This window comes from Apium graveolens, chromosome 1 (genome assembly GCF_009905375.1).
Source record: "Apium graveolens cultivar Ventura chromosome 1, ASM990537v1, whole genome shotgun sequence".
NCBI lineage: Eukaryota > Viridiplantae > Streptophyta > Magnoliopsida > Apiales > Apiaceae > Apium > Apium graveolens.
In genome coordinates, this window is record NC_133647.1 from 124,662,940 (window position 1) to 124,674,623 (window position 11,684).

General features: G+C 34.3%; 2 protein-coding genes across 3 annotated transcripts; one reads left to right on the plus strand and one right to left on the minus strand.

Moving 5' to 3' along the window:
• The first annotated feature begins 335 nt into the window (after positions 1-335).
• On the plus strand, positions 336-2,627 carry LOC141706213 (G-type lectin S-receptor-like serine/threonine-protein kinase At4g27290). Its single transcript, XM_074509029.1, has 4 exons — positions 336-1,632; positions 1,734-1,857; positions 2,026-2,152; positions 2,400-2,627. The coding sequence occupies exons 1-4, from the start codon at positions 336-338 to the stop codon at positions 2,625-2,627; spliced, it is 1,776 nt and encodes a 591-aa protein (XP_074365130.1).
• Positions 2,529-9,828, minus strand: LOC141666716 (dihydrofolate synthetase). 2 transcript variants are annotated; one of them, XM_074472884.1, is made up of 11 exons: positions 9,496-9,828; positions 8,936-9,033; positions 8,427-8,577; positions 7,781-7,843; positions 7,388-7,549; positions 6,420-6,611; positions 6,230-6,329; positions 5,655-5,786; positions 5,397-5,528; positions 4,737-5,085; positions 2,529-2,663 (listed from the first exon to the last, which is right to left on the minus strand). In XM_074472884.1, exons 1-11 carry the CDS (start codon positions 9,778-9,780, stop codon positions 2,651-2,653), a joined length of 1,677 nt encoding a protein of 558 aa, XP_074328985.1. In that variant the 5' UTR covers positions 9,781-9,828; the 3' UTR covers positions 2,529-2,650. The 2 variants fall into 2 exon arrangements, with proteins under 2 accessions (XP_074328985.1, XP_074328976.1); XM_074472875.1 differs by lacking the exon at positions 2,529-2,663 and adding an exon at positions 3,323-3,707.
• Between the last annotated feature and the right edge of the window lie 1,856 nt (positions 9,829-11,684).

An 11,684-nucleotide genomic window follows, 5' to 3' on the forward strand; every position in this document is an offset into this window, starting at 1 on the left:
ATGCCGATCGAGCTAACCATGAGCAAACATATTCTCAGACCTATGAAAAAACAAACACCAACACTTCATCAAAGTGTTTAAATAACTCAATACAATATTTGTTTATTAATAAAAGTGTATGTCTATGTACCGTATTCAAAAATAGACAATGTACTCTTGTCCCTTATTTTTAGACTTATTAAGTCGAACTCTCGACATTCCATATTCGAGTCAGGGTTACATAGCTACTTAATCATTGTATCGCTTAACAAACAACTCAACTACTGCATATTTTTTTAACAGGAGTTTTGGTTGATTGTACATAATGAAGTAGTTTGTTTGCAGACTCCACAATAATGGAAGGCACATGCACAAACTTAGTTTTGTATTCCACCATTTGGTTACTCTTCTCCATCTCTACACTCCCCTCCTCTGCTGTACATGTGTTAACAATAAACCAAACAATCAGAGATGGAGACACTCTTGTTTCAGCAAATCAAGAATTCGAACTGGGATTTTTCAGCCCTGGCCACAGCACGAAACGTTATGTTGGCATATGGTTCAAGAAAATCTCACAGGGGACATCTGTTTGGGTAGCTAACAGAGATGCACCACTCACTAACACTTCTGGAATACTAATGATCCAGAACAAGGCTTTTTCGATACTTGATAATGCTACTAGTACTATTATTTGGTCCTCGAATTATTCAAGATTTGTCGAGAATCCAGTTGCTCAGCTGTTGGATAGTGGAAATCTTGTTTTTAGGGACCAAGAAGAACATGGTGGACAGGAAGATTTTGTTTGGCAGAGTTTCGATTATCCTGGAGATACTATTTTGGCTGGCATGAAACTTGGAGTGGATTCGGAGAGAGGTATACAATTGGAGCACTCTTCTTGGAAAAGTGAGGATGATCCGTCTCCAGGAAGCTATGTACATAAAGTGGATGTTCATGGTTATCCACAGCTCCTGTTGTGGAAAAAATCACAGCTACATTCTAGGTCTGGACCATGGGTTGGTAATCGGTTTAGTGGCGATCCATTAGTAAAAACAAGAATCTATAAAAACGAATTAGTCATAGGACAGAAGGAGATCTACTATATATCTCATCCTCTGGATAACAGTTCTGATACGCCTGCCACAAGGGTAATATTGACTCCAAATGGTAATCTACAGCGCCAGGTATGGAATGATCCTAAGCAAGAATGGACAAATTTTGTCAATACAGTACTGAGTGACTGCGATCAATATGGATATTGCGGTCCATATAGTACTTGTGACATCAGCACCGCTCCAAGATGTGCATGCTTGAGAGGGTTTATTCCAAAGATGCAAGAAAAATGGGATGCTGGCGATTGGACAGATGGGGGTGTTCGTGTTACTCCATTGGATTGTGGACGCGGAGAAGGTTTTACTAGGTATGCTGGAGTGAAATTGCCAGACACACGACGTTCATGGTACAGTTTGAGTCTGAATCTGGAGGATTGCAAAAGTATTTGTTTGAAGAATTGCAGTTGCATAGCTTATTCAAGTAGTACAAACGTCGAAAAAGATCCAAGTGGATGCTTACTATGGTTTGAGGCATTGATGGATATCACTGGATTTACAAAATATGGGCAAGATATCTATGTGAAAATGCCAGCTTCAATGTCAGGTAAAACCATCATTTCCCAGTCACACATCTTTACTAACTACGGCCTAAACAGAAGTATAAATAAAGAAAACATTACATCAAGTTCTGTTTTTACCTCGTAGACAAAAGCAAGAGATCCAGAGTGAATCCCATGCCATTCATCTCAATTGCAGTGGTATTGACAGTGATATCAATCTTGGTGGCCCTGTATTTGTTCAAGAAGAAAAGGCTGAGATCAAAAGGCAAGTGTTTGATGATTTAACTATGCACTAAAAAGTAAAAACTAAAAGAATTCAAAAATAGGAACCTTCAAAATACTTCAACAAGATATAGGAGTAGAAGTATGTTGTACTGAACATTTTTAAACTTAAGCACCATCTGCTTCTAAGTTGCTTCTCATTAAAACACAGGAAGGTTAAATTCAGATGCAGACCAAGATACAGAGCTACCATTCTTTGAGTTCAAACGAGTTGCTAAGGCCACATGTAACTTTTCTCGTGATAACAAGATTGGAGAGGGAGGCTTTGGACCTGTTTACAAGGTGAGTATCAATTGCACAACTGCAGTATTAGTCAAGACAGGTTATGCAACCACAGGATAATTAAATTTATATTCATTATATTACATATTTTTGCGGATTTTGAGTGAGTCTGGTAGATTCAAAACATAAGCTGCATTATTCTTGAAAACACAATATGTAAACTAACATTATAAAGGTGATATGAACAAAGAAACCTATGAAGTAGAGTATGCGACTCAGTACAACTATCACAATGATCAATTTGCAGGGATTGCTAGAGGACGGGCAACTGATAGCAGTGAAAAGGCTGTCAGAGAATTCCAGACAAGGAAAAGATGAATTCAAGAATGAAGTTTCATTGATTGCAAAACTTCAACATCGAAATCTCGTCTCTCTTCTTGGTTATTGCACTGAGGAAGGGGAAAGGATATTGATTTATGAATACATGCCCAACAAAAGTCTGGATTCTCTTATTTTCGGTATATCCTTCTTCTAGATGTCAATCTTTTTCCCAACCAGTTACACTTGTAACCTGTAAGATGTAATATTAGAGCTCTTACTCATATTTTCCAGGGAAAATTAACTTACTTTTACATCATTCCTAGTAGAGCAGTTCGAACTTATAGTCTAAATCTTGTACTAATAAAAATGTTTAGATAAAGAATTGAGCAAGTGGGCAGATTGGAGAAAACTCTACCAAATTATAAATGGAGTTGCCAGGGGACTTTTGTATCTCCATCAAGACTCCAAACTAAGAATTATTCACAGAGATCTTAAAGCTAGCAACGTTTTGCTTGATGATGAGATGAATCCGAAAATTTCAGACTTTGGCATGGCAAGAAGCTTTGGAGGAAGCCAAACTGAAGCAAATACAACCAGGGTTGTTGGGACATAGTAAGAGTTCTATAAAATTCTAGAGAATTTCTTGTTCTTCACTTAAAAAATTCTAACGTGTTTTCTATGTCCGACAGTGGTTACATGCCTCCAGAGTATGTCATTGACGGAGTATTCTCAATCAAATCTGATGTTTATAGTTTCGGTGTCTTGGTACTGGAAATAGTAAGCGGGAAGAAAAACAGATGCTTTGAACATCCAGATCACAATCTCAACCTCTTAGGACATGTAAGCACATATGCATATGTACTATGAAAAGTTTCTAAACATAGTATCTTCATGACTAATTGTAAGCTCTAAAATCACATTATATAGGCTTGGAGATGTTATAATGAACAGAAGCTTGAGGAACTGGTTGATGGGGAGATTTTGGAGTCTAATCAACATGAAGTGTTTCGAGTTATTCAAATTGGATTACTTAGCGTTCAAGAGTATCCAGGAGACCGACCAGACATGTCATCTGTGGTTCTGATGTTAAATAGTAAAACTGAATTGCCCAAACCCAAGCATCCTGGATTTTTCACAGCAAGAAAACGACATCCAAATGAATATTCATCGAGTGAACCCATGTTATCTTCATCGAACAACTACAGCATTACGAAGGTTGCAACAAGATAGTATTACTAAAGTGCTTAACAGGAGAACTGCTTTGGTACTGTGATACCTGTTTGGTCCTCTGTAACTAGAAAAATGAAAGGTTCTTTTCTATTAGCATCAGTTTGAGAAATGTATTGCATAATATTCCTATTGTACTGCTAGTTTAATTCAAGTATAATCACAGAAGGAGAATGTCTATGTTCACTACACATTGTTCCACTTATAACCCCCCTTATTCAAAGTGCTTCACTAGATATCACATTCATTTAGTTTCTTGTAAAGGTAACCTAATAGTAATTAGTAAAGTTGTTTACTGACACATAAACCCTAGTTAGAAGTATTCGTTAACGATGAGCAATAGAACAACCTCAGACTGCTATGATGTGATGATCGCGTAGCTGCAAGACAGGGGTACAACTCATTGCACAATCTTTTGCGCTCTTCAGTCATCTCTACATAAACATAAACTGGAGTCTCTTCCTCTTTACCAATTAGCAAATGAAAAGTATTTTTGGATAGGCATTTTTGAACTACTGAAGCACTCACATTATAAAGTATCTGTGCTATAAACCTCAGCATCTATAGTAGGACTGGATATGAAACTAGTATCAAAGATGATCATAGTTTTGATTTTTGTAATGATTCTATGAGTTCAAATATGTGCAGAGTACAAATTTTTAAACTACCAAACCCCTCGATAACCTCGACTTTAGAATATGCTCTTAAATAAGACTTTTTAAGTCAAAAATTAAATATAGTATCAGTTTCTATGAAGACACTAGAACTAAGAAAAATAAGAACTTAAATATGAAGGACTAGAAGGTCCGCGACTTGACCTTTTTAAAATTTTGCTTTATACAGAGAACTTTACATTTGTAAATGAGAAGAGAAGGATTAATTAGCAGAATAAAGCAATTAATGAGAAGAAAACAAAAAGTTAAACTAGTACCATCATTCTACATCATTGATAAACTGGGAAATAAACAGATTAACATCACAAAAAGGTAGATGATACAAACGAAAAAGATATTATCTAAATATGAGTGTATCTGCTCTCAGATTAAAGGGACAGCTCCAAGAGCAGTACTTTTACATGTTGAGGAACACATCTTACCTTTGAAGATAGCCCAAAACAGATGAAACAATATGCAAAGATCCAGTAACCGCAACAATATTATCTGCGTGATCCCCTCTTGTTCTGAGCATCTGATTCACGATCTTGAGGGTGTCTTCATGTGAACTCTCAACAAGTGCAATTGTCCTATGTTCTTGTTTCTTTGTGGTTGAGTTGACTTGTTTTTCCAGAAATGGGATACATTTAGCAAGTCCAAAATCGCAAATTTCAACACCTACATCTTCCGAAGCTAGGATCCAACTATCCTTTAACAAGGATGAAGGTGTTGAACGAGAGTTATCCCCAGCAATGCTAACTTCTGTCAAAATTACAGCATCTAACTGTCTCACTGAAAAGTAAATCAATACTATGTTAGAACCTTCCAAAGATTACAATTGCAAATTCAGGATTTACCGAAATGGATGTATCCAACTAAAAGAAAAATAAAAAACTTGCAGGACAAAAATCACTCCTGAACCCAAGTATGATTGACACACACTGTGAGAAAAATTATTTAAATGCATTTATCTTTATAGTAAGAAAACCATGTACTATAAGTGGGCACCATCATGAGCAATTAATCCACACCTCTCCATTTACGTGAGATATTACAATTTACATTTATTTATCTTAATTTTTGCAGCCTCAATTTTTCTGTACCTTGTAGTAGTTCTTTAGCAAAAGATACGTGATCTTTGTCACTCGCCATAGCAACTACAAGAACCAAGCATGCTTTTGGGAATGTCATCTGAATTGTGTCAGCCAAGGCCTTGGCAGACTCCTTGGTATGTGCTGGAAAGATTGAAACACACCGGTGTTACAAAAATTAAGACATTGAAGAACAATAATACTGAAATACAGCATCTCTAAATGGCTGGTTGCATTTGTTTTAAGATGGAAAAACCGCAGAGCTAAAACCTCCATCAAGCAGAATTTTAGCTCCTGCCAGTCCTATTGCTTCAGCTTCCTCAGATGTCAAAAAATGGCTTCTACCCAGCAACTCAGTATGTTCTAAACCAGTACGGATAGCTTCATCCGAAATACCCCATCCTAAAAATAAACCAGAATTAGAAAAAGAAAAGAAAATCAGAAATAGCATAACATAACAACTGAAGTATTCATCACACAGCAGTGAGCTTTGGAAAAGAACAAAGACAATGCTATAAAAAAGCCAAGGGTAATATATAACATGAGCAAAGATCCTTATATAAAACATGAGTTTTTTGAGATTTCTTCAGAGATTACAAAGTTTTTCTAGTCTAATTGAAATACGTAGCTTTTCTAGTGGTAGTAAATTGCAAAGTTTACTACAATAAAATCACATAAATCAACCAAAAAAGCAGTAAAAATTAAAGCAGTCGATTTGCTTAATATATTATTTTTAATAGTTTCATGAAAATCTTCAGAGCCAAGTCCTGGTTTAATAAAAGTAATAAATTTGTATCTCAACAAATTAAAAGTTCAACAGAGATATAGACACATGGAACTATAACCTTGATGTCGAAGGCAAAGTGCTGCACAAGTAGCGGTTGCAGCATTTTGAAGTTGATGAGGTCCAAGCATGCGCAGATTCACATTAAACAATTGTATAAACTGCATATGATTTATAATGAAATTTTTTTCAGTAAAAGATACATATTAGAAAATAGAGATCTAACAAGGATAAATTATAAGTGGGCAAACCAGATTTAAGTCATTCTCTATTTCAAGCACCATGTCACAAGTTTGACAAGGTTTTCCACATACATCACTTATGCCTTTAACAACACTTTTATTTCCAGAATCAGACGCTGATACTACAGGTGAACCCATTGAGGATGCTTTGGCACGAAGAATGCTCTCAATTTCTGGTAGATATGGTCCCCCAAGCACCAACTAGAGATGAAATCAATAATGGCGTAAAGCTCAATACAATTATAAGATAAGTGACTACAGGACTATACTAGAGAACAATGTACTAACTTGGAGGCTCATAAACACAATAAATGTAAGTAATTATAAAGGTCCATAAATATTTAATATATAATATATCTGTGGTTAGTAAGATAAATAGAGAGAACAGGCAAGTAAGCATTTGTAGTCGAGGGTTAGAAAAGATATCTAACTTAACTCTCAAATAAAGTTTTTTTAACTTGTCTTGTACTTGTTACTACTTACTTTTATAGTTGCATTTACCATGTAAGGATAAAACTCCCACTATAGCTCATCACTGACCAGAACATTGCAAATCCATCTGGAAAAGGCTAGCTTATTTTTCAAAACTTAGCACTTGGATGAAGGAAAGGCTGTTTAACAACTTATCATTTCATGTCATTCTAATAATAAAGAATCTTCTACTATGGAAGTTCATAGAGAAAATATAACAATGGGTTTTTACACCTGTCATACACATATATACCTTAATTTCAGTAATATACACAGAATCTTAGCTAAGTCACATGTAAATACAGGTCTAGAGGCAATGACTGATGAACTTGTCAACAACAAAAACTCGAGAAAAGAACTATGACATTATACATCTTTCACTATATAAAAATGGTTCCTCATATCTGGCCTTTAACCTAAACATGTTATACTATGTAAGCAGTACTACAGGCAGCACAATTATATGTAACCATTATATCATAACAGCACGAGGAAAATCACCTAACTGGACGATTTGTTTTCACTATTCCTGATTTTGCAATTGCAATACTCTCCAAAGAACCTCCGAGTGCAGCCATATGTTCTTCCCCAATTGTTGTAATAACTGACGCCGCAAGCGTAGAACTTGAGAGTACATTTGTAGCATCTCGTGCACCGCCCAGCCCCGCCTACAAAAGTCTGGTAAATTTTAGGATGACGTCTGGTCACTACAATTTTTGACAAATTCATAAAGCTTAAAACCTTGTTAGAGGTAACTCATTACGATAATAACACCTCATAGCAAACTCAAGTTATTGAGATAATAATATCAATTATAGCGATAACTTGAAATGTTAACAAAGGGAAAGCTTGACATTAAGAAAAGCCCTTTCTGAAAAGATTAAATCAAAATATCTCACCTCAACCACAGCGATATCAATGTTTTCGTCAGCAAATAACTTGAATGCCATAGCTGTGAGCATCTGTAATATATCAATCATAAGAGCAAAATGAAAGGGAATATCAACATAGAAAATATTGAGATGGTTTAAACTAACATAATGAAATTCTCAACATTATTATCAGGTTCAATAAGTAAACTGAGAACAAAAAACATAATTCATCTCCCAGCCATAAAAATCTCAAGACAGCAAAGACATATAGTTGAGGGGCGGAATAAAACATGAACCTTGAGATTTCAAAAGCTGTCATTTTCAATATTCACTTGTCATCAATAGATGATGTTGATGTTCTTTACAGATGACACAATTCTGAAACTGTGAGTTTAAGTGCAGCTGTTAACTTACCTCCAACTAACCTATGAAAACATTACAGGAAACAAATGGGTGATTAAATTGCACACCCACCTCACACCTTTGAACTATCTACAATGTTGTTAAAAACCTCATTCATACATTTTTTTTGCCAAGCCTTTTGCGTATAACTTAGTATCTGTTCTGATAACGTGGTAGGGGAGAATCGAACCTTGGTGGTTCAACAAGGCATAGTCCTCATTTACCACATGAGCTACACCATCACCCCTAACCTCATTCATACATATTTTACCTCGAAATGACTAATGCGCTTATCTTCATTTTCAATAGCCTGGTCCAGCATCATTTTGATCCTCTGAAATAGGAGATTTAAAGATTTTGCTGATACCGGTTCGCTTCGTCTTCCAACAGATATCCTTTCCCTAATTGAGTGGATATGTGGACTGCTCAGACAAAAGAAGTCGGCGTTTCAAAGTTACAAGACAAAAAACATAATCTTGTAGGTAAAAAAACTCTAGACATTAAGAGTAAATGATTAGGAAATATATCAGAAAACATGTGATTAGCAATATCTAGTACTTCCTATATTACATAAAAAATAATTCTATGTATATGTAGTTTGTAACGACATCAACGGGTAATACAAATCGACAGTTCGACCTCAAGTTTTGCTTTCATTGTTGCGCTAAGCTGCTAAAAAATATTCAAAAACATAACCCTTTATATATGGACTAGTAACATAAATGCATAATAACATATTTCAAAGATTAAGTAAACAAACACGAGTAGTGGAAATCATGCCTAGTGTAGCATCCTACGGAATATCCTTGGGCCCTTAAAATATTGGAGAGAAATGCAGCAGTTGATCCTTTTCCTTTGGTCCCAGCAACATGAATAGCCTATACAATAACTTTATCCTAGTTTAAAATCATCCCAAACCAAACATATTAAAATTTCAACTAAGGTTGTACAATAGCTATCAAATAATTACACACATATAACACCAAAAATATATATGTGGACGCCATCTACGAAGAACACATTGACCAGTGTCAATAATTGTTCAGCACATTTTAAATAATTTATTAATTTGCATTTATTGAAGACTGCATAACTGGGGGGAGAGGGATGGAGAGAGAGAGTGAGAGAGAGAGGGGGAGAGAAGGAGAGAGAGAGGGGGGATAGAAGGAGAGAGAGAGAGAGAGGGAGGGAGGGAGGGAGAGAGAGAGAGAGAGAGAGAGAGAGAGAGAGAGAGAGCGAGAGAGGGAGAGAGAGAGAGAGAGAGAGAGAGAGAGAGAGAGAGAGAGAGAGAGAGAGAGAGAGAGAGAGAGAGAGAGAGAACGGGGGAGAGAGAGAGAGACCTGAAACTTCAAATGAGGGTTACCAAGTAATTGCATCAATCTTTCCATCCTTCCAAGATCAAACCCATCATCAGAATCAGTCCCAGCACCTGTAGGAACCCCAAGTTTTTCATAGTTTTTAAGATTGTCAAGATAAGCTATTACATCTTTCAGTTCAGGGTATTGTTGTCTGACAGAAGACAAGCCTCTGAAGAATCTATGTCTGTTGAGGGCATTAACATTTGAATAATCATACAAGGCGTCCTTGAATTGGGCGCAAAACCTCACACCTCTCGATACTCTCATTCTTTTCTTCTCCGGTTTCCTGTATTGAAGTTATGAAACCTATAATTTCCTCTAATTTCTTGTTAAAAGTATAAAAAAAATTGGAAAAAATGAAAAAAATAACTTAATTTTGAAGTTTTTTTATTTGGTTGTCATACGCGTATTTGATCGGTTAAAATTGAACATATTTTACTAACAGGTTATTCTTGTCAAATTTATTTAGTAATAGGTTATATCTGTCCTTTGACCAAAAAAATGGGAGATTGGCATTCACGAAACATAATGGTTAATTATCAGGTAGGTATGTATCAAGTAAGTCATTGATTATAAAACTGACTCAAATGAATCACTCATTTAAATATTTGTATCAAAAATATCACTTCATCATCAGTCAAAATTCTTAAAAGTATTATATATTGAGTTTCACACATTTTTTATGAATGATATTAGATCTAAATGAAAGATTCTGAATTCTAGTATTTTAAATAATATTTTTAGATTTTTAAAAATTTATCTACTAATTTTTTTATTTAAATCAAATAAAACAATCAAAAAATTAAAAATAAATAGTTGATAAAGTTTTAAAAATCTAATAAAATTATTTAAAATAGTAAAACTCGGAACCTTTCATTTGGATGTAATATCATTCATAAAAAATGTGTGAAACTCAATATATAATACTTTTAAGAATTTCGACTAACGATATAGTGATATTTTTTATACAATTTTTAAAATGATTGACCCATTTGAGTCACTTTTGTAATCAGTGACTCACTTGATACATTTGGATGCAGTAAGTGATTATTTGATAATTAACCACGAAACATAACATTGCGTTTTCCAAAATTTTTATCAAATTATGTGGCAAATACATGATAATTTTTGATTTGTGATATGCATACAGATGTTATATTATTATCGACTAAGTTACTATCTATAACGTCACACATCATATTTGAAAAAAAATTAAACAAAAAATTTGAAAAACATAACATTTCTCTTTATAAAAAGACCGCTTTATAAATTCAAAATATCATTTTATTATAAAATTTTAAGTGCATTTTATGCACTTGTACTTTAGATGTCGGATCACTTGCTATACTAAGAGCATTCTCATTGGTTTCCTCATTTATTTCCCCATATTGTGAGAAAGTGATGAATTTTAAGTGAAAAACGAGGCTCCATCCAGTTCCCTATTATAGGGAAATTCTTGCAGACTGAAAATGAGTCCCCAAATTTGAGGACTTATTATTCAATCCCCATTTATATTTGAATGATATCTATGTGTTGAGGAGAGAGAAATGATAAAATAATATTAATAGTAGTTAAAGATTTAAAGAAAGTGGGAGAAAGAATTAATAAAATAATATATAGAAATGAAAATGGGGACTGAGATGTAGGAAATTTTTGGATGATAAATAAATTATAGGGATAGATTTACAAACTTACTATTTTCAATAAGATTACGAGGATGGAGATATGAGGGCGGGTGTTAATGCTCTAAGAGCAAGTCCAACTAGTAGATTCCTTATAAATATTATAAAATAATAACTCTTAGGAAGTTAGAACATGATTTTATATTTCAACTCCAACAATGATCTCAAAATCCATCCCTTATTATTATAATAATAAATTTGAAAAGATATGAACAAAAAGTGGAAGAAAGAGAGAGAAAAGAGTAGAAGAAAGAGTGGAAAATTAATATTCTATTAATAAAAATGATATAATGGATGACTAGTTGTTCCTTAAAGATAAGATACGAAGGTGATGTATTAAAGAGAGAGAAAAAAGTAGAAGAAAGAGTGGAAAATTAATATTCTATTAATAAAAATGATATAAGGGATAACTAGTTGTTTCTTAAATATAAGATACAAAGGTGATGTATCAGTGATTTAAGAAACCACACTGTTGGATGTCAATTTAAA